The following is a 22,169-nucleotide window of genomic DNA, read 5'->3' as shown; positions in this document are numbered from 1 at the left end:
CCATGGGCTGGGGTTAAGTGGGGTCAAGCCCGTGTCACCCTGCCCCCTTCCGTGCCCACGACTGGGGCGAGGGGCTGACCCCGCCGTAGGGAGCAATTGTCAGGGCCCCGTGGGGAGCCTGGGAGCCTGGGGGGCGCCGAGGGGGCAGGGGGAGAGGGACGGGCCTCTGGGGCACCCAAGGGAGAAGGCAAGGGAGGCCCCCTGCCCCTCACAGCGCTGCTGGGAGGTCTTCCTCGAGGGGAAGGAGGCCAGGGCAGGACTGGTGAGGAAGGGGCAGGCCACCCGCCCCCCCCCCCCCCCCGACGTGGGGAGACCCCGGCGGCCCTGGCTGGTGGCAGGGGTGCTGCAGGCTGCCAGGTTCTTGCCGTTGCCTGGGAAGAGCCCAGCCCAGAGATCCTTATCCAGGACGGGAACAGAACTGGTTTCTCGACTGGCAGCGCCTGGGGGGGGGGCCGGGGACAGGAAGAAGCCGAGAGGTCAGGAGGGCAGCAGACCGGCAGGAGACGCGGGAGGGCCTGCCCAGGGGACCCCTGGCCGGCCCCCAGAACGGCCTCCCCCAGCTCTGCCGGGGTCCTGTTGGTGCTGGCACACAGTCTGCATCTTACTTCGCTTTCTCTACAGACCAAAGGGCCCCCCAGACCCCCACAGTCCTTCTACCTGCCCCCCATCTTTCCTAGGTAGGGCTGGCCCAGCCAGGGGAAATACCTGGTTGGACTCAGCTCCCCCCCATCTCCTACCCCCCTCCACAACACTCCAAGGCTCCCGAGGTCACTGGGGGAGGGGCAGGGGAGCCAACAGTCATGGGGGACCCGGGGAGGGGGACGCTCCTCAGAGCCTGCTCCCTTTCATCCCCCGCCACAAAGGGCCTGGCCGCCCCAGTGCCATCCATCTTGTGCCTGTGGCCGTCCTTAGGAGGCCCTTTGTCGGGACCTGGGGTCAGAGGGCCTGACCGGCAGGCCTCTCTCCTGACTCCCACCCCTGGGGCCCTCAATACCCTCTCCTCCCCCCTGGAGCTCAGCTCTCCTCCTGGATTCCCTCCTTCTCCGGGACCCTGTCGCCTCCTCCAGGCTCCTCCCAGCACCCCCCCCTCCTCACCTCCCTCAGGGTCCCCAGTCTCCAGCCCCACTTCTGGCCGCCCTCCCCTGTGGGTTCCTTCTTGTCACACGCAGGCATGGAGGTGCCTTTGGGCTCTGGGGGGCCCCGCAGGCTGTAGGCTTTCCCGTCTTGGGTCTGGCTGTGCCCCGAATCTCTTGGTTTTGACACCTCTAGGCCTGTCCCAGCAACGTGCTCCTGTCTCTCGCACAGCGTGCGGGTGTGTGTGTGTGCATGAGTGTGTGTGCGCACCTCAGTTCCCCTAAGATGTTGGTGCAGGTCTCCCCCCCCCGCGCCCGGCCAACCCCGGGGGAGAATCAGTCACACGTGCCCCCTCCCTGGTCTCTGCCCTCCTACCTTCTCTGGCCCTCCTCGCTCCAGCACTCGCCCTCTGGTCGCAGGACCAGAGGAGGTTCGGTGGCCCAGGTCCCCGTGCTGCCCCCTCCGTGCTTGAACTCTGAGAAGCCTCGATGGCAGAGAAGGTTCTGCCCACGGCGGCGTGCAGGCAGGGGATGGGGGCCCCTGTGCATTTTCTTCCAGAGGCGCTGCTGAGTAATGAAGGCCCAGGTAACGGGAGACGAGGCAGAGGAGGCAGAGGAGGCAGAGGAGGAAGAGGGCCTTCAGGGTGGGAGGGAAGCTGGAGGGACTTTCTCACGGGCTGGGCCAGATGGGTGAGGCGGCCCCTCCCTGATCCCATCTCCTGGTCCAGGACTGTAACTTCCCTGTCACCTCAGGCTGGAGGGCGGGGAAGTGCTGGGGAAACAGAGCCAGGAGACGAGCCTCACCCTCTGGGAGCCCAGTCTCAGGGGGGACACACAGCCATTGTCCTCTGGGAGCCCCCAGTCTGATGGGGGAGACCCAGTCTCTGCCCTCCAGGAGTTCCCAGTCTGGTGGGAGAGGCCCAGTCCCTTCCCTCAAGGAGCCCCTAGTCTGAGGGGGAAGACTTAGTCCCCGCCCTCCGGGAGCCCCTAGTCTGAGGGGAGGGACCCAATCCCTGTCCTCTGAGAGCCCCCAGTCTGATGGGGGAGGTCCAGTCCTGCCCTCATGGAGCCCCTAGTCTGAGGGGAGAGACCCAAACCCTGTCCTCTGAGAGCTCCCAGTCTGATGGGGGAGGTTCAGTCCCTTCCCTCAAGGAGTCCCTAGTCTGAGGGGAGAGACCCAAACCCTGTCCTCTGAGAGCCCCCAGTCTGAGGGTGGAGACCCAGTCCCTGCCTTCTGGCGTCTTGGGAAACAGAAACATGCCTCTAGTCTCTGCTCTTCTCAGCAGCTTGATTCCAGAAAGAGACAAACTGGGCGGCAAAGCAAGAACATATGCTCCAGCCACAAAGGCCTGCGGAGGGGAAGCAGAAAGGAGATGAAGCCGGGCCTCGGGTTGAGGAGTTACGGTGCTTCTGGATTAAAACAAAGCAACCGGCATCCAGAAAGCCTAGATTCATCTCTCCATTTCTGAAAACAGAACCACCGGCCCCCAGGACCGAAGCCAGAGAGCCGTTCTGGGCACTCTGCCTTTTCTAACCCCTGGTCCCCTGACTCGTGCATCATGGGGTCTCTACCCTCTGCCCCAGCGTCTCCCCAGCCTCCTGCCCCCCCCCCACCCCCCGCTTGTCTCTGCTCCATCTTTGCGTGGCAGCCAGAGGGATGCCACCCCCTTCAGTGGCTCATCAGTGGCTCATCACTGCTCTTGGAATCAAATAAGAAATATTTACCGTGGCCTCGGGCCCCTCAGGTTCTGCCCGGCCCGACCCCCGAAGGCCCCAGCTGGCCTGCACCCCAGTCCCCAGGCCCAAGGCAGCCCCAGACTGTCCCTAGGGCCTTCCCCTGCGATTCTCCCTGCCTAGAGTACCCTCCCGTCTGCTTCACCCCACTTCAGGCCCCCCGAAGTTCTCCGTCCTCCAGAGCACCTGCGCCCCCAGCACCTCTGCCCGCCCCCAGGGTAAATGAGGCCTCCTCTGGTGCTCTCCCCCTCTGCCCCCCTTTCCTTCAAGCACCTACATGGTTACGTGGTCTGTGCTTATGAGTTGACCGGTGCGTTTATGTCTTTAATCTTCTGGTTCCCCGCTACAGGTCTGTTCCCTCCCGCAGGCCCCACGAGGGCAGCCGTCTTGTCCATTGGATTCATTTCCAAGTTCCCAGCACCCAGCAGGGTGCCCGGCTCCCGGAAGGCTCTCAGGAAACAGTAGGCGGATGTGGACACGAAAAAGGGCCCACCATTGCCCCCACCCCCCACTCAGGGGACTGGGCTGCCCCAGGACTCTGGACATCGTGTCCCCACTCCGGGGCCCTGACCTTCTGCTCTCAGCTGCAGCACGTGGCCTCTCGTGGGGCAGGAGCTGGAGGCCCTGGCCCCAGGGCACCCCAGTCTTTCAGGGAGTGGAGGCTCACCTGCCACACACAGGCTGTGAAGCGTGACTGCTGGCTGTCAGCACTGCTGGGGGAGGGGCCACTGCCACCGAGAAGCCAAGCTCTGGAGAAGCGCTGGGCGCCCGTGGGCCAGAGGGTGCCTGTGGTGCAGGTACGGGGCAGGGGGGCGGGGAGCACACGCAGGAGGGGGTAGGGGCCACGTCTTAAATGGCCTCTGATGCCAGTTTGGACTGTATTCTGGACAAAAAGAGGGGCTGCAGCTGATGGGAGTTTTATTTTGTTTTATGGATTTTTGAACAAGGCACTGACATAATACAGCTCATTTATTGAAGAGCCCCCTCTCTCGCCCCCGGCAGCATTTTGGAGGGTGGGTCAGAGAGGTGGGACCCTCGTTTCCTGAGGGCTTACTATTGCTAGGTGCTATGTACATGCCTTTGTGAGGTGGACGTTGTACATAATTGCTATGTTATAGATTAGAAATCTGCAACCCTCCTCACAAGAAAGCGCTCCTTCCCATCCCATGGGGCTCTGGGGGGCTTGTCACACCGGCCCACCTGTCCCGTGGCCATGGCAGGGCACGAGGTCCAGGCCCCTTGCCCTGCCAATAGCCAGTGGGCTGAGGGACAGTCATGCGATCCAGCAGAATGGAACCCTTTCTGGGATGAAGATATGGACCCTGGGAGAGAGTCCTTCTTTTGGGGGACCCCAAGCTGTGACCATGTAAGCATGGGGCATCTGAAGACCATTTTCCATGATGGAGGGGAAACTTCTACGTGACAGGATTGAGCGTGGCCAGAGCACAAAGGAAACGGAGAGGACAGGATGGGGGCAGGGGGGGAAGAGGCTGGTGACCTTGCCTGGATTTGGCTGGACCCCACTGAAACTTCCCCGCACGTAAGTCATTGGATTACAGATCTAAGGCTCAAAGAAACAAAGCAACTCGCTTGAGGTCATGTAAGCATAAGCAGCCGGTGACAGAGCAGACCCCACGACGCCCTGACGGTGAAGAGCGGGGCAGGCCAGGTTGAAGGTGCTGTTGCCTAAACAGCTGAGCCCTGAGCCGGTCTGGTGGGGGGCCTTGGCCTGCGGGAGGGGGGCGGGCACTTGAGAGGTCACCATGGAATTTAGGAGGACGCGGTTGAGCCTGGACCCGAGAGTGGAGGTGTGGGAAGGGGCGTGGGGGCCGGCAGGGGGGGTGTGCAGGTCTCAGAGCTGAGATAGTGGAGTCCCATCAGGGGGAGCCCCGGGCAGGAGCGAGGTCGGCCTATGGGCATCGGTGAGCTCATCTGGAACCATGTGGGAGGCCAAGGCCAGGCCTGGGGTGGCCCAGATTGGAGCTGGAGGAGAGGAGGAACAATTGGAGGAGGAAGCTGTGTCACCATCATGGGAAAGTGGGAGTCAGCTCCTGCGGGGGCGGGGGGTGGGGGGGGGAGTGCCCCTGCTGAGAGGACTGGAGAAGGAGGCTGGAAGAGGGGAGGGGTGGGGGGGTGGGCGGAGGGAGGGACGAGGGGAAGGCCCATCCCTCCTCTCATCCTGCTGCTTGAACACCTGCCTCCCACACTGCATTTCAGAGGCAAAGTGGAACTCATGCGACTCATCTGTCCCCTTCCCAAGGAGCCAGAGACGGGTTGTATTTTTCAAGACATTTTAATAAAATTAACCAATAAATATTCTACACTGTGTAGGCTACCGGGACAAAGAGTGGAAACCAGAGGGCCATCTTTCCCACTGGGGCCCTCAGGTCCCCTCACAGAGAGAAGGGCTGTGCTCTGGGCTGGTTTGGGGCTGGGACTGCTGGCTGGGGAAGGGGAGTGATTCTGGACCAGGTGATCAGGGTTCTTACCATCCATCCCTCTTTGTTGGGGGAGCAGAGGAAGGGGAGGCCCCAAAAAGCAGAGCCCTGCTGGAGGCATCCCAGCATCCCCGGGAGTGAGCGGGGTGAGGGGAGAGCTAGCCTAGAAGGAAGGGGGAAGGGCAGTGGGGCAGGGAGCAGGGGCTGGGGGGCGGCTCTGGAAGCCCTTGGACGGTCGGCCGCTCACTCTCGGACATAGACCCTGGTGCACACGATATCATCCGCCGTCATGGTCTAAAAGGACGGAAGTCAGAAGTCATCATTAACCTGGAAGGCCCCTGGTCCTGCTTCTAGATTCAGAATGGACAGGCAGGGGCTGGCCCCCAAAATGCCCTGGTGTCACGGGAGGGAGGATGGCATAGACCGCCTGGGGCTGTGTCCCACATACTCCTCCCCAAGCTGTGAGGACGGATTGCCCAGATGCCACCCTGCCGCCTCAGCCCACATGGCTTGCTCCACACGGGACACCATTGCACGGCCACAGGGCAGCAGCCTGTGGGACAGGGACAGCTTAGTCCTTCCCCAGCACCGCCATCAGGAGGTGGGGAGGCCAGCTACGGTCGGTCTTGAACCTCCAGCGCCCTGCAGCGTCCCAGAAAAGCCCGAAGGTGGCACCGGGCTTGTGCTCAGCTGGGAGCAGCTTACCAGGACCAGCTCCCCGTCGTTGGTCAGCTCCCTGGTCCACGAGGTCTTGGGACCCTCTCCCTTCAAAAGCCTCTGCTCGCAGACCATTTTGTTCTCACTCTCCCATTTCACCAGGCTCTGCAGGAGAGAGGCCAGGTGGGCTGGGCCCGCAGCAGGGTGGGTGCCGCGAGAGGGGTTTGCTCCGCTGGAAGGATCCCAGAACACTCCGGAAAACGGCACGTGGTGAGGCGGGGCAGTGGAGGCCATGACCCCGAGGGACTCACCTTGCAGGGTCTCCCGTCCACCGTCTGCTCCTCGAACTCCTCTCCGATCTTGAAGTTGATCTCCGTGGTGCGCACCGTGGTGGAGGTTTTGATGTAGAAGGTGTCTCCTTCCTGCTTGATCTCCACTGCCGGCTTGGATGCCGCCGCCACGGCGATCTTCCTCAGCATCACGTTCACCCCTGCAGGGAGGTGCAGGCGCCCTCACTTCGGCCCAGTTCGCCTCACTTGCCGCCCTTGGTCCGCCCTGCTCGACACCCTCTGCTGGGGTGGACTCCACAGAGTCACCGTCTTCACCCCTGCCCAAGGGTAGGCCAGACCCGTCTTCACCCCTGCCCAAGGGCAGGCCAGACCAGGGATCCCCAGCCAGGCCCCGCCACTCCCATCCAGGAAGTAGGGGCCACTTTCCTTCCTGCCGGACCCACCTCCCCTGTCTGGTGCTGGGTTGGCCTTCATGTGCCCAGTCTCTGTCCCTCCCCAAAGTGAGGAGCAGGGATTATCAGTGGGTGACGAGGAGGGGGGCGGCTGGTCCCCTCTTACAAATGGCCTGGGGAAGCCAGAGATTCTGCAGTGAGATCCACTCGGCCCTGACATCCACGTGGCTCGGCCTCTCTGGCAGGCCAGGTGACTCTGGGCAGGTGACGGAACCTTTCTGGGCCTCGGGTTCCTCAAGCATAAAGTGGAGCCCACAGCATGGGTGACGTGTGCAGGACTTAGCACACGCGGCACTGGGTACACCTTCCAGCTTTCAGGAAACAGGAGCTCTTATTATTATTTTTACTGAAAAAAGGAAGTCGAAGAAAAACCCAGAGCTTTTTCTGCCAGAGCTCACCTGCCCTCCTGGCTCCTCTCCCCTGGCAGGATGGAAAGGGACACTGCCCCCCTTCCCCCCCATATGTTCCTTACTCTAGGATCGTCCTGACCTCAGTGGTCAGGTTTTCTCGTTCAGCCTCTGTGGACTCAGAGTCCCTGTGCCTGCCCCCCACATCCTTCCCCACACTGGACCCCTTCTCTTTGCTCCCCAGTCTCTAAGAAGGGTGGCGAAGCCAGGAGACAGCATCTGTCCCAGGAAGAAAAGCAGGCAGGGAGGCCTACCTGGCAGGGGCGTGTCTGAGCATCACCCCGCTTCCCCTGCTGGGCGCCCCCACCCTGACCTGGAGCAGAGACCTTCAGGGAAGCAAGGGGTGGGGATCTGGGGAGCCAAGCAGGGTTGGGTCAGGGAAGCCGAGCTCCCTGGCCCTCCTACAGACCTGGGTTCCTACAGAAACAAATCCTCTTTCCCCTTGGCACCAAAGCAGACCTGCTCTGTTCCAGAAAGGGACAGGGAGAGTGGATGGACTCCCCCAGGGGTCCCAGGAGCCCCCTTATTGGCTGTTGGGAGAAATGACCGAGGTCCCCGGGCCCGGTCACCTTGGTAGAGGAGGCCCATCCCACCCTGTCTCCACCGTGTTGCCCCCTGAAAGTCCAGCTCACCGTCTGACAACCATCTTCCCCGTTACAGGAACAGAATCCGCTCACACAGCCCGCCTACCATAGTGGATGGGACACGTATCCCCCAACACCACCTGGGCATGCCTCACCAGGAAAGGGATCCTTGACTGGGGCAGAGGGGGCAGGGAGGGGCCGAGGTTCCTGCAGAGGCAAGGCTGGGCGAGGCCGGGCTCGCAGGAGACCCCGCTCCAGCCAGGGCTGTTTGTCTAACGGGTCTGTTTTCAATCTGCCCCCAGCAGGGCCTGAAGAGGGCACGTGGCTCTGAGAGACCCTGCAGGGAGGACAAACAGACCACAGACAGACAGACCACAGGGTTGGGCTTGGGCTCTTAGTCTCCAGCTGGGCCTGTGGGTGTGTGCCCGGCCACCTCGGGCCTCATCCACTGGGGACAGGGGCCAGAATCCAGACAAGGGGAGGGAACGCATCTAGGCTTTCTGAAGGGAGAGTCTTCATTTTGGTTTTTAGTTTCAGCGAGGGCAGAGTGGGGAAGAAGGGAGACGTGCCTCGAAGGAGTGCTGGGGTTAGGGGGCAAGAGCTAATGGCCAGGCGTGATGGAAACAGCGTTCCAGACTCTTCGGAGGTCCAGACTCACCCACACACAAGTGCCCCCCCACTCCCCTGCCCAACCGGGGTCACTGTGTTCAGTCTAGAAATGGATGGCATGCTTACCCGCAGGCCGCAGGGCTCCCAGGTGGCGGCTTCCCAAATGCTCCCCTTCCCAGAGCCCCCTCCCAGCAGCCTGGGCTGGGGCAGCTCCCCACACACCTCAGGGCACCCAGGAGTTGGGAAACGCAGTGAGACTAGCCTCCACTCCCCCCACCTTTAACCCACACACCCGGCAGGGCTGCGGGTGGGGGGGGGGGTCTCAGGGGAGGGAGGGAGAAGAGAGCCCGCAGTTTTTCGGGAATGGGGGGCTGGGGTTTCACACGAAGCCATTTGTTGACATCTAAGAAAGTGATAATTATGCAGAGACTTGGGCCTCTGGAGCTGCCCGCCTAGGGAAGCATTAGTCTCACGGATGGAGGGCGGGGGCGCAGAGTGGAACGCGCTGAAGCGGGAGGCCGTGCGGGGACTGGGCTACTGGCCGCCGCGGGGGGCCAGGGGCGAAGAGGCGGCAAGGTCTCGGAGGGGCTCCCCTGCCCCACCCCCGGGGACACCGACCTCGTGCTTTCTACTCGATCCACAGGCTGGTCGCTCAGGACCTTTAGGTCCCGGCCCTGAGCCCCCGACCCAGGCGCTCGGCCCCCTTGCTCGGGGACGCCGACGCCCAACCTCCCCCGCCCGGATCCCCGCCCTCCTTTCTTTCCCGTGCCCACCTCGAGGCCCCGGGCGCCCGAAAATCTCCTTACCCAGCACTTTGAGCAAATCCTCGAAGTTTTCCGATCGGATGATCTTCCAGCTGCCGGAGAAGTTGGGCATGATGCTTTGGTCGGAGCACTGGACGCCGAGTCTTTTCGTCAAGAGAGATGTCGCCGTCGCCTGGTCGTGAGACTCGGGAGCCAGGACACGTCCCAGGACAACCCCGGAGCTGGCTTGGGCTCCCGCGCGGGCAGCTTTTATACCCTGCGCCTGGCCCGCCCCTGCTCGAGAGAGAGAGAGAGAGAGAGAGAGAGAGAGAGAGAGAGAGATGGCTCCGCCTCCCGCCCCGCCCCCCACCCCACCTGGGGGGCCCTGAGCCCCGGCTCCCCGGCCTCCGGATCTGGCCCCGGGGCCGGGTGCAGGGCTCGCCGGCCCGAGACAGCTGGCTCCCGCGCCAGGGGTGTCTGGGGAGGCGACACGGGCCGAGCGCTCGGCTCGGGCTCTCAGCCGGGAGGAGGGGGCGCCAGGCCCGGGGCGCAGATACCCAGGTCTCACGTCCTGCAGCGCGAGCCCCAGGGTCACGTCTCGCTCGGTCCCCACCTGACTCGGTGCGCTCGGCCCCGTGGCGCCCGGCACCCGGCGGCACTACCAGCGGGCGAACCTCGCTCCGAGCCGGAGTTGCGGAAGACGAGGCGGCGGGGCTCGGCTCCACTGGGGCCCAATTGGGTCCGGGGCGGCCGCCCCGAGCTCAGAGACCTGCGGGGGAGGCCAGGGGCTGCGGGGCCGGGCACCCGAATGAGGCAACGGCGCCCCCTGCCGGAGCGGCTGCGGGGGGCTGGGAGGGGCGCCCCCCGCCCCCCCCCCCAACAGGCCGGTCTCCCCAGGGTTTAGGGCTGCGGCAGTGCCGGGGGCCTCTGGGGACCCTGGAAGCTGGCGCGGGGGAGACTCCCACCTCTTCAGGGGTTGGGCGGGCATCGAAGGGTTAAGCAGGAGCCGCGGGCGCGAGTCTGGGGAGGGCAGAGGTCACAGCCAATCACTTGACACGAGCTCTTTATTAAGGCGGTTTCTCCGTCTCCCGGCTCCCCGGACCCCCCGGGGATCGCAGCCGGCGGCGGCGGGGAGGGGAGGCGGGGACCGAGGCGCGGAGCCCCGGCGCGCCGCGCTGCCACCCAGGTTGGAGGGAGACTGGGTGCCCCGGGAAGGGGGTGGAGCGGGGTCTCAGGTGTCACCGCCGTGCGCAGTCCAACGGGCGGAAGGAGAGGCCGCCCCCCCCCCCCCCCCCCCCCCCCCGCCAGCAGCTTCGGAGCGGGACATCAAAGGAGGGGGCCGGGCCCGGCTCCCCGCGGAGACCCCTGCGGGGCGGGCTGGGGGGGGGCCTGACCCAAATGGAGGTCCGGCCGGGAGCCCCGAGGCCGCCAACGGTAGAGCCGCGGAGGCGGACGGCCCGGCGGGCGCCCAGGACTGCGGCCCGCTTCCCTTGGCGAAAGCGCGCACGTGGCCCCGCGGCCCGCCGCGCGCCGCACCCAGGCCCCGCTCCAGGCCCCTCGCGAGGAAAAGCCCCACGTCTGGTCCCAGCGCTGGCCCCTCCCTGCCAGCGTGTCCGTGGGAGGGGCAGAGGACAGGCTCACTGGGACTCGGAACCCTTCTTCTTAGGGCCCTGGACCGGCCAAGAGGGTTGGGGGCCTTGGCTGGGGAGGAGGCCGGCGGAACAGAGCCCCAGGAGAGGGGCTGGGGAGCTTCCCCGAAGCCTGGACAAGTGCTGGGGCTCCCTCCGTGCTGTGAAGAGGGGAATCCCTGAAAAATGCCTGTGCGCAGACAGTGCGGCAGCCGGGGTGCCTCTGAACTGAAGGGATGGATGGCGGCGGGATGGCCCTGCTTCCCGGAGGGAGCTGCGTGCTTCAGCCGGGCTTTAGGGGTCCTGGGCTTGTGTGGGAGGGCTTCTCTGGGGGTGGGGGGTGGCCTGGGCTTCTGCAGTAAGAGGGCAGCAGGTCGCAGCTCTTGGAGGAAGGGCAGACAAAAGCAGAGGTGGTGGAGGGGAGGGGGGGGGGGGGGGGGGGAAGCCTGGGGCCTGGGGTTGGACGCCCGGCTGTGCTCCTCCCCCCACCCGCTGGCGCTGCTGTAGGTAAAGGGAGGGGGATTCGGTTCTGACAGTGAAATCAGGCTCCTGGCCAAAGGGATGAGGAGAGGCCTGGGGGAGGGAACAGGGCAGGAACCCATGCACCCCTCCCCCCGCTCCCGCGCCCAAGTCTTGGTCTTGCACCGGGGTCACCACGACCACCTCCTCTCCACACCAGCCCTCTGAGGCCCCTGCCAGAGGGTCCAGTCCCCGGCTCCGTGGGCATCTTTCCTGCTGTACATGAGAAGGGCCGGTGCGGGCCGGCTCCCCCACGGGCCTGGTGACTAAGGACGTTAAAACCTCACCCAAAAGATGGTCAGCAGGAGGCTGGACCTACAGGAGCACAGAGGAGGGATGTGGTCTGGCTGAGGATCCTGGCGAGCTTGGATGGGGGCTCTCTGGGGTGGGGGCAGGGAGGCCTGGGCCCATACACCTCCCTTCACTTCCTCACCCCAACCCCCCCACCCCTTGGCCAGGCAGCCAGAAGTTCCAAAGAGACAGAAGTAAGACAAAGGGAAGTCGGGTTGGGAAGGGAATTTTTTCCAGATGTGAGTGCTTGTGGTTTGGCAGCTCTGAGCCTGAGCTCCGGCCCCCGGCACCCCAACCCTGGCTGAGGGGGTGGGTATGGGGTCTGAGAAGCTAGGCCGGCGGTCCCAGCCCCCAGCAGCCCTGTGAGCCCACGGGCAGCGCGCTGGCGGCCGGGCAGGCGGAGGGGGCTCCGGGGAAGATGCAGGGGAAGGGGCTTAGGGGACACTGTGAATGGGACAAGAGGACTGGGGGTTGGGAAAGGGGGCTACCAGCGGGGGATGGGGAGCCCAGGGGCTAGGCTTGGAACCCGGCGGCGGGGAGGAGCTTAACCCCCACCCCACCGCCAGTCACTCAGTCACAATCAACTGGCTTTAATTTCCCTCCAGGATCAATAAGGAGAAGGAATTTCCCTAGTGTTGCTGGCCTTTTCATTATGACCAAACCTGATGCAGATCTGCCCCGGGGGGGGGGGAGTGCGCAACCCGATCTCCCTTTCTAGCTTTCCAGGAGCCTTGGTCCTACCCCTGTTGGGGGCTCCCCCAGGAATTTGGAGACTCAGGGAGGGGGCGCAAGGTTGATGAGAAAAGCTAGAGCAGCGGAGGCAGAATGGGGGTGGGGTGGGGAGGAAACTGGGCTAACAGTTAGGAAAGGAACGTTCTGGGGCTTTGTTCCCATTGCTCGGTGGCTGAGAGGAAAGTGGCTGGTTTTGCAGCGGAAGGAATGGAGGTTGGCGCGCTCCTGGCTGGGTGGAGGGGCGTGAGCACGAGTGGATGTAGATGTGTGCCCTACGGGGGTGGGGTGGGGGGAACGGGTCTGGGGCCTCTCCATCACTTCGGTGAGGATGGGGCTGGAGGGACCAGCAGCCCAGCTGGGGTTGGAAAGAGTGGGAGAGTCACGAATCCCACCCCCCTCCCGCCCAGTCATGAACCCCTTCCCCTCCCCGACCTACTGGGACCGGAGAAGATTCTCTGGCCAAACTCAGCACTTGTAGAAGAGCCTCACCCTGAGCAGTGTTATTACATCTGCTGGGTCAGAGAGTTTGTTGGCTGGGAGTCCTGTAGAAATTAAACCCAGGTGAGGCTGGACACTGGGTCTCTGCCACTCAGTGTAGGGGCAGCAGGGCAGGGCAGGGGGTCTGAGAGTAGGATAAAAGAGCCAGGAGTGGCCGGGGAAGGACAGTGGTGTCCCCTGGGTCCCCAGGCCGTCAGCATTCCACATGGGGCAGTGTGAACTCAAGCCTCCTGCCCCCTGGTCTGGTCTGACCCCTCAGGACCGAGGCGAAGGTTCCATTCTTGTCTGTCTCCCTGGGTTCAGGGACCCAGCCCTTTGCAAGGCTTTGGTAAGGCCTGGCTCCGACTCTCCCCACATCAGATTGCTGTTGTAGCAGGACGCACGGAGGTTAGACTGGAAAAGAGCTTCCAGTGAGCCGAGGTGCCGTCTGGGGGACAGGGCCAGAGACCTGGAAAGCAGGCGACTCACCTCCCTGCAAACCAGGGAAAGGGCGGCAGAGAATCCCGAGTGACCTGAAGAAAGGGGCAGCTGGACTCAGAGGGGATGACAGTGACCTCCAGGGCAGGTGCGGCCCGGCAGGGTCAGACGGTCGGGGTGAGGGGGGGCGGGGGCTGCCCGAGTCAGAAGTCAGTCAGAGCGACGAGGGTCTGTGCCCCGGCGCCCAGGCGGCTCCTCTGTTGTTTTTGGCTCTGGTGCCTGGTTCCCAGCTGCCAACGCTCTCCCCAGGGCTGGGCCGGGCCCCGAGCGGGGCAGGCAAGAGGGAGGAGGTGGGGATGCCCTGGCTGAGGACGTGTCCAGACTGAATCTTGTCCCCCGAGAGAGGCCCCTGGCTCAGCTGGCCTCCGGTCACACTGTTCTCGCTCCCTGCCCCCGGGATCTTTGCTTCTCTGTCCCTCTGCCTTTGTTCCAGACTGGTGCTTCCTGCTGGTCTGGCATAGGGCATCACCTCTCTCCCCACGCAGGCCGCTGCCCATTCTTGCCTGCTGCGGTCGGCGACAGGCACCAAAGTCGGGCTCCCCTTACTCTGGTCTTCCTGCTTCTTGGAGAACCTCCAGCGTTAAGTCAGGGATCCAGCGTGGCTGGCACTGTTGATGGCAACTGCCAGCATCTGAAGCTGCACAGGCCTGGGCCTGACGCTGGCCAGCTGTGCCCCTCCCGCGCCCCCCCCCCCCATTTCCCCTCCGGAAGGAGCCCCTCCCCCTCCCAGGGCAGCACTACTGGAGGGAGAAGTCAGGCGGCACCAGCACCGTGACCCGCAGTTAAACTCCTCTTGGCTTTTATGAGCCAGTGACTGGGGCTGGACCCCTCTGCCACTCCCACCCTGTGCTGGGCACCGGCCCCTTAACCCCTGGCAGCCCAGGGCAGGAAAGGGAAGCCAGAGCAGAGACAAGTGTGGCAGTAGGCAGACGGCGGTCTTGCACAGGACTGGCTCTGGGGGCCCAAGCCATCTCCCAGATGCCTCCTCTCCCGCTCTCTGAGGACGGGGAAACTGAAGAAGAGCCAGAGGTCCCGGGAATCCCTCTCCCTGTTGAGATGATCAGGAGTTTCGGGAAGAAGGAAATCTGCAGGGCTGCACGCGGGGTGGGTGCTCTCTTCCTGATCTGGCCTGGGCTGCAGAGGGTGGGCACTGGGCCAGAGAGGCAGACTCTGGACTGGACAGGAAAGGGGCAGGAGGGAGGGGAGGGGGTCACGGTGCCAGAGAAGAGGCTGCGAGGTTTTGAGGTCTGGGCTTTGAGGTTCTGGACGGGGCTAGAAAGAGGGCATTGGACTCTGTTCCCAGGAGCCGGGGCAGGACAACAGGGGCTGATGGGTCAGCGTCAGGAAGGAGGTCGGCTAGAGGAGGACTCCTCGGCTAGGCTCCTGGGTGCTCCCTTTCCCTCTTCTCCCCGCCCCATGGAGCACGCCTGCAGGCAGTGACACCCAGTAGTTGGGCTGGGTGCCCCTGCCCCTGCCTGGCTCCAGGGAGGAGGCCACAGCCCCGGAAGCTAGATAGTAAGGACCAGCTTCCCCGACTCCAGGATGCTTCCTGCTGCAGACCAGGCCCAGGCTCGCCTCTCTGTAGGGCCAGTGGGCCAGACTCCCGGAGACAGAGGTGCAGGGGAGCGAGCAGAGTGGGGGAGGGCCCCAGAAGCCCAGCTTCCCAGTCCCTGCCCCCACATTCCCATCTTAAGTGGGCAGGGAGTTAAAGGACACAAGAGTTCAGCGTCTGGCCCCTTAGCAGGCTAGGGCCTTGTCCTTCCAGTGACCCCCCCCATCCCTGCCCCTCCTTACAGTCTGCTAGAGATGGGCGGTGGGGGAGGCCCAGACAGCCTGAGCCCTAATGGCTTTCCCCGGGCAGCATGAACAAAATGGGAAAAAGATGTGTGAGGTGGGCAGCTCTGATTTCCTCTCTCATGCGGGCGCCAGCTCTGGTCTGGAAAATGTTAGCTGTCAAAGAGAGAGAGACTGAGCAGTCTCCGGCCTCCCCCTGCCCTGCACTCCCTACACCACCCCATCTAGCACCGGGGGCCCCCAGCCCGCCTGGATTCCCTGAGGGCACCGGGCTGGTGCCTGTGAATTTCACGTGGTCGGGCTGCCCCGACCAAGCCCCACCTCCCCTGCCTGTGTCTCCTCCGCCAACCTGGGGAAGACATCCCAGGGGCAGTTTTGGCACTTGGGGATTCGCAGGGACACGTCGTCCCTGGGGGATCAAAGGAGCCAGTGGCAGCGTCTCCTGGATTAGGCAGTCTCACACCTCCTAAACCCCAGAGCTCTGGGACCAGCCTCAGGTTTTCAGGTGATCTGGGTTCCCCGCCGAGCTGAGCTGGCAGTAACTGGCCCAGAGACGGAGCCGTCCTGGGTCCAGAACACTCGTGGGGTGTGCCTCTCGCTGCGTGTGGGTACTGTGGTCTCTGTGGGCCAAATCCCCTCTTCTGAGCTCCGGCACTAGGCCCCCAGGAGCCCCAGGGAACTGAAGCCAAGGCGAGGGGAGGCGCCCACTGCCTCAGAGATGAGGGTGTGTGTGGAGGGAGGGTCCCAGCCGAGGAGGAAGCTGCCAGAACACTCAGCCCTTTCTCCAGAGGGCCCCTTTGCCGCTGCCTGGGCTCCACCCTCCCATCCTTCAGGAAAGCTCCCGCTCTCGCCTGGCTGGAGCTGCTGGGCTGGATTATCTGCCTCCCTGTGGGTCCTGGGTGTGGGCTCCGTCTCCCTCCCCCGGCTCCCAGGGCAGGGGCAGTCAGCTTCCTTCCTCCTTTGATTATGGTTGGATCCCTCTTATGGAATCTTTCCAAAGAAGCGACCGAACAGGATTCCACAGGGGTGGAAGGAAAAAAGAGACCGACCCTTCCTTGGCGGAAGCTGTCCTGACCCAGGGATGCCAGACAGACTGGGTTCCTGATGCTGCTTGGAGCTGTGACAGTGGGGCCAGGGCCGCAGGTCAGGCCTTGAGAGGAGTTGTGGCAGGTTCCAGGCTCTGAGCTGTCAGCACAGAGCCCGATGCGGGGCTCGAACTCACGGACCGCGAGATCATGACCTGAGCCGAAGTCGGACGCTTAACCTACTGAGCTACCCAGGCGCCCCCATTCCAGATTCTTAAAAATACTTTCCCTCCCACCGCCTCTCCCCACCCCCCACCTCTCTCAAAGTCCTGTGCGTTCTATATACTCTTTCAAAGAAAGCCCAGAGTTGGCGGTGTCCTGAAATGGCTATACATATTCAAGGCAGCCAGCCTGCAGGTCAGGACAGCCAGGGGCCTGGGCAGCGAGGGCTTGGGGGGACGCCCGGCTGGCCAACCCACTAGATGTCACTTACCCATGTCATCACTGCCTGAAAAAGATCTTGCAATCTGACCGCCCAGAGCCCGCAGCCAACCCTCACCCCTGACCGCGCTAGGTCCTGACCTCTGAGGGTGTGGGCACTCCCTGAGCTCTCTTTGGCAGGGGGGCAGGTGTGTACAAGAGCTCAGATGAGAGTTCAAAGGCCAAAGTGTCGGCCTTGATTTAAACAGTTGTTCAGGGCGTGCGTGGCTGGTTCGATCAGAGGAGCGTGTGACTCTTGATCTTGGGGTCGTGGGTTCAAGCCCCATGCTGGGTGTAGGGGTTACTAAAAAAAATAAATTGAAATGAAATGAAATGAACGTCTGTTCAGGATCAACCGCACCAAAGATCGCCCATGTGTGTGAAGTTCATCTGTCCTAAATCACGGCGGCCGGGGATCCCGTCCTCTCGCCTCGACAGGGCAAGAGCCTTCATGGTCCTCTGTCCCCATTCTGTCCCCTCGCGGCAGCCCAGGGCTGGGAGGGGGTCCTTTACACCTCAGTCAGGTCAAACCAGTCCTTTGCTCAAATCCCTGCAACGGCTCCGTCTTGTGCAGCTACAAGCCGAGTCCTTACAGCGGCCGGCCGAAGGTTCAAACTTCCTCCCTCCATCCCCCCTGCCCACCGACCCCACCTCCTACCACTTGCCCCTTGGCTGGCTCTGCTCCTGAACACACCAAGTGTCCTCCTGCCTCAGGGCCCTGGCACCTCTCACTCTCCCTGGAATGTTCTTCCCCAGATTACACGACTGCTTCCTTCACTGTTTTCAGGTCTCTGCTCCTATGTGCTGCCCTCAGAGACGACTTCTGTAAACAGCCCATCTACAAGGCGCATGTGCATATACGTCCGCCTCCGTCCTCACTGTCCCTCGTGCCACTTGTGACCCCTGGCCGCAAGGGAAGCCCACGTGGGCTGTGCTGGCCTACAGCAGAGTCTGGCACACAGTTGGTGCTCAATAAACATCTCTTGAACAAATGAATGAAGAGTAAGCAAATGACTTCAGCCACAAGCAGTGACTATTAAGGCAGAAAGAAACAATCGGTAGCACCTTTCATTAGCAGTCTTGTTCTTTTTTAACTTTATTTATTTAGAGAGAGAGAGAGAGAGAGAGAGAGAGAGAATCCCAAGCAGGCTCCACACTGTCAGCCCAGAGCCCCACGGGGGGCTTGGCCTGAGCTGAAGTCAAGAGTTGGACCCTCAACCGACTGAGCCCCCAGGCACCCAGTACCCTTGTTGATTTCATCATTTACTTAGTTGTCCTGGATAAGCGCATGAAGGAAGTACTTTGACAAAAATGAGGTCTGAAAACGAGAGTGGCCCCGCCCTAGCCAGGAGAGCTCCGGATTCTTCACGCTCCTCAGTGACGCCTCAGCCCCCCTTTTAGAAATGCCATGTGCTTGCGGGCGCCTGGGTGGTTCGGTTGGCTAAGCATCAGACTCTCGATCTCGGCTCAGGTCATGATCTCGGGTTCGTGAGCGGGAGCCCCGCAGAGGGCTCTGCGCTGACAGGAGCCTGCTTGGGATTCTCTCTCTCCCGATCTCTCAATAAATAAATAAACCTAAAAAGAAATGCCACATGCTTATGGCCACATCTGCCCGGGTCACTGAGGATCCAACTCAGGCTCCGCCCTGCCCGGGGCTCTGAGCCTGCAGCGGGCCACCGCGGGTCTCTGACTCGCATCCAACAGCTTAGCCTCTCGGGGCCGCAGCTCCTTGGGCTCCAGCACACCCCAGCCTCCGTCTGCAGCCTGCCCGGCCCCGACCATGTAAACTCTCCACTTCTCTATGTGGACTGCCCAAAGAGTGAGGCCAGAAAGAGCCAGGACAGCCAGCCAGTGCAAACTCAGGTTCTGACGTCACCCAGGACCTCTGCCCTTTCTTGCGTCCTCCGTCAGCTCACTCTCTTGTCTCCACGGCTGTGCCAAACGTCTGTTCCCTGGTTTGTGGCCCATGCTCTGCTTGGACTTAGTAAGCCCTCCAGGTCACCAGGTGCTGCCTGGGAACATACCCATCGACCCCACCCTTGCCTCTTTCTTTTGGTCCCAGAAGACAAGGCACCCCTGTTCCTGGACGAGGCTAAGCTCAAGACGCCATCTCCTCAGTCTTTTGGGACCTGGTGTAGTGCCCACCTTCCTCAGCACTTGTGGTCCACGGCTTTGCTGGCAGCATCTTCAGACCGCCCTCCAGATCCCTCCGGATCGCCGCCCTCCAGACGCCTCCCGATCGCCGCCCTCCAGACGCCTCCCGATCGCCGCCCTCCAGATGCCTCCGGATCGCCGCCCTCCAGATGCCTCCGGATCGCCGTCCTCCAGACGCCTCCGGATCGCCGCCCTCCAGATGCCTCCCGATCGCCGCCCTCCAGATGCCTCCGGATCGCCGCCCTCCAGATGCCTCCGGATCGCCGCCCTCCAGATGCCTCCGGATCGCCGCCCTCCAGATGCCTCCGGATCGCCGCCCTCCAGATGCCTCCCGATCGCCGCCCTCCAGATGCCTCCCGATCGCCGCCCTCCAGATCCCTCCCGATCGCCGCCCTCCAGATCCCTCCCGATCGCCGCCCTCCAGATGCCTCCCGATCGCCGCCCTCCAGATGCCTCCCGATCGCCGCCCTCCAGATGCCTCCCGATCGCCGCCCTCCAGATCCCTCCGGATCGCCGCCCTCCAGATGCCTCCCGATCGCCGCCCTCCAGATGCCTCCCGATCGCCGCCCTCCAGATGCCTCCCGATCGCCGCCCTCCAGATGCCTCCCGATCGCCGCCCTCCAGATGCCTCCCGATCGCCGCCCTCCAGATCCCTCCCGATCGCCGCCCTCCAGATGCCTCCGGATCGCCGCCCTCCAGATGCCTCCCGATCGCCGCCCTCCAGATGCCTCCCGATCGCCGCCCTCCAGATGCCTCCCGATCGCCGCCCTCCAGATGCCTCCCGATCGCCGCCCTCCAGATGCCTCCGGATCGCCGCCCTCCAGATGCCTCCGGATCGCCGCCCTCCAGATGCCTCCGGATCGCCGCCCTCCAGATGCCTCCGGATCGCCGCCCTCCAGATGCCTCCGGATCGCCGCCCTCCAGATGCCTCCCGATCGCCGCCCTCCAGATGCCTCCGGATCGCCGCCCTCCAGATGCCTCCCGATCGCCGCCCTCCAGATGCCTCCGGATCGCCGCCCTCCAGATGCCTCCCGATCGCCGCCCTCCAGATGCCTCCGGATCGCCGCCCTCCAGATGCCTCCGGATCGCCGCCCTCCAGATGCCTCCGGATCGCCGCCCTCCAGATGCCTCCGGATCGCCGCCCTCCAGATCCCTCCCGATCGCCGCCCTCCAGATCCCTCCCGATCGCCGCCCTCCAGATCCCTCCCGATCGCCGCCCTCCAGATGCCTCCCGATCGCCGCCCTCCAGATGCCTCCCGATCGCCGCCCTCCAGATGCCTCCGGATCGCCGCCCTCCAGATGCCTCCCGATCGCCGCCCTCCAGATGCCTCCCGATCGCCGCCCTCCAGATGCCTCCCGATCGCCGCCCTCCAGATGCCTCCCGATCGCCGCCCTCCAGATGCCTCCCGATCGCCGCCCCCATCTGTCCCCGCCCCCACTGCAGACACTGCTCAGATGAAAGGCACCAAATTGATACAAATAACAGGCCCTTTCCTTGGCTCTCATCTTACCGGTCCTCTGTGTGGCGTCTGATGCCATCCCCTCCCTCCTGGAAAGCCTCCTCTGGCCCATCTGATGGCCTCCCTTAGGCCTTCCTCCGGGGCTTGTAGGAACAGCATCCCCGAGCCTCTGGTCTTGACCTCGTGCTCTCCTTTATACACTTTTCTGTGTGACGCCCTCACCCTCCATCCGAGGCGCCCCCCGCTGTTGCCCTGTCGTGCCTAAGCTGCCTCCCCGGCTCTTTCCCCCCCGCTGAGCTGCAGTCTGGTGTCTTCTGAGTCAACCCAAGTCGGCCTCCTCAGAAGCCCGATCTTCTGCCCGCCGCACGCACCACCCTCACGGCTGACGGCCCCACGGTCTATTCCTGCAGCTCAGAAAGAGCAAGACGGTCTCTGATCTTCCCGCCCTGCTCTCTAGGTCATGGTGATTCCACCTCCTCAGGGACGCTCAGGTGCACCCTCCTGCTTCACGGACTCAGGCCCCGGTCACTGCTCATCCAGGCTCGTCCACAGAACCCCTCTCCTGAGAGGCCCTTCTCCAATCCTGCTTCCATCTGGCTGCCAGCAGCGTCTTCCTAAAACACAAATGTGGCCACATCACTCCCCGGCTTTAAATCCCGCAACGGCCCTGGACAGCTTGCCACTGAAATGGATTTACTGGTTTCTCTTTTTCAGACTGTAAGCAGCTGGGGGACAAAGACCACGCCGTTTCCCTGGGGTCTGCCACAGGACCTGGCACACAGCAGGTGCTTCGTCGATATCCGAGCAGGGGATTCCAAGTCTCATCAGGTGCCGCCCGGACGGGTTAAGAGCGGAGTAGGGCAGCGGTTAAGAGCGGAGGCTTCAGGCACAGCTGGCAGGTCCGAGTGCCAGCGCCAACCCCCAGCTATTTGGCCTGGGCGCGATTTCTTATCGTTTGTCAACCTAGGCTTCCTTGACTGCTGTCCTAGAACAGCACCGCCTACCTTCCCGAGAATGGCACAGTGTGCCTACAGGACTTAGCACAGTGCCCGACACAGGGACACAGTCAAAGACCAGGGGCTGTTGTCATTATTATCGATGGCAACCATTAGTTACCCATCAGGGGTAGAAAACAATCCCAGGATCTTAATGCTGGAGTCCTTAAGCCCCAGAAGGAAACCGACAGCCACCAATGCGGAATGCGGAATGCGGTGAAACTAAACTTGAAACATGTTATCAGTAACTTGTATCAGTATCAGTATCAGTACAGGGTAACTTGCTGTTCTGCCTGGGCTCGAGGGCTTGCTCCGCAGAGTAAATGCAAGTGCTCTGTGAGCAATACAGTGTAGACAGAAGATACACAGTGCAGACAGGACATACTCGCAGACACACCTGGCGTATTTCACACCTGCGTACGGTCTCTCCCAACACGGACTCGGGCTGACGTACCTTGGGGCAAGTTCATAATTACAGTCCTGTTGTGCTTCCCTATTGTCAGCTGTAATCATCTGTTAAACCAGGAATCAAACGACTCCTCCTTGCAACCTTCGCTATGGCCGTCAGCGGAGACAGGGCGGCACGATCACCTCAAATTCCCACACACACCGCCCTGCCCCTACTGAGAACCGCTTTGCTAAGGTTCAGGCTGTCGAGACGACGTTGGCAGGGTCCACTTCTCACGCGCTGCCCTTTGCTGACCTCACCCGCAGAAGGGGTCCCTGAATCAGAACACGTCCTTCCTCTCTGAAGAGAAAGCGTTAGAAGAGCTTGTGTTTTGCCGCGGTTCAGGCAAAACGCTTGCTGATTGGAATTCAGGCAGCAATCTGCAAGGGGCTGGCCACCCTCTTGGAGGAAGCCAGGCCCCTGGGGACAGAGGAGCAGAGAAGGAAGGGGACTTAAGGAGGCACCCTTGCGGGGCAAGCTGGGCTCTACCAAGAAAGTGTGAGGAGAGAAAACGCTGAGGAAAACGGTCACAAGGTCCTCTGGTCCCCAGGTTCTTCGTGGTGAGCCTAAGACAGCCCTTTCCAGCGTTGACCGAGACCAGGTGCCTTCAGGACATGGGGGTGCGGTGGGGTGGAGAGGAAGTGCAAGGGTCAGCTGCTGTTTACCCAGACTCCCACAAGG

At 62.9% G+C, this 22,169-nt stretch overlaps 1 protein-coding gene across 5 annotated transcripts; it reads right to left on the bottom strand.

The window, feature by feature from the left end:
• Positions 1 to 5,077: 5,077 nt before the first annotated feature.
• CRABP2 (cellular retinoic acid binding protein 2) lies at positions 5,078 to 10,263 on the bottom strand. 5 transcript variants are annotated; one of them, XM_042976009.1, is made up of 6 exons: positions 9,953 to 10,263; positions 9,601 to 9,775; positions 9,051 to 9,281; positions 6,214 to 6,392; positions 5,951 to 6,067; positions 5,082 to 5,539 (listed from the first exon to the last, which is right to left on the bottom strand). In XM_042976009.1, the coding sequence occupies exons 3-6, from the start codon at positions 9,118 to 9,120 to the stop codon at positions 5,489 to 5,491; spliced, it is 417 nt and encodes a 138-aa protein (XP_042831943.1). In that variant the 5' UTR covers positions 9,121 to 9,281; positions 9,601 to 9,775; positions 9,953 to 10,263; the 3' UTR covers positions 5,082 to 5,488. The 5 variants fall into 5 exon arrangements, with proteins under 5 accessions (XP_042831942.1, XP_007087956.1, XP_042831943.1 ...); XM_042976010.1 differs by having other exon boundaries at positions 9,601 to 9,756; XM_042976008.1 differs by lacking the exons at positions 9,601 to 9,775; positions 9,953 to 10,263 and adding an exon at positions 6,751 to 6,955 and having other exon boundaries at positions 5,078 to 5,539; positions 9,051 to 9,130.
• Positions 10,264 to 22,169: the final 11,906 nt, after the last annotated feature.

The sequence above is a fragment of the Panthera tigris genome, chromosome F3, assembly GCF_018350195.1.
Source record: "Panthera tigris isolate Pti1 chromosome F3, P.tigris_Pti1_mat1.1, whole genome shotgun sequence".
Classification (NCBI taxonomy): domain Eukaryota; kingdom Metazoa; phylum Chordata; class Mammalia; order Carnivora; family Felidae; genus Panthera; species Panthera tigris.
Note: the sequence above shows the minus strand (reverse complement) of the source record. Positions and strands in the feature narration are given on the sequence as shown.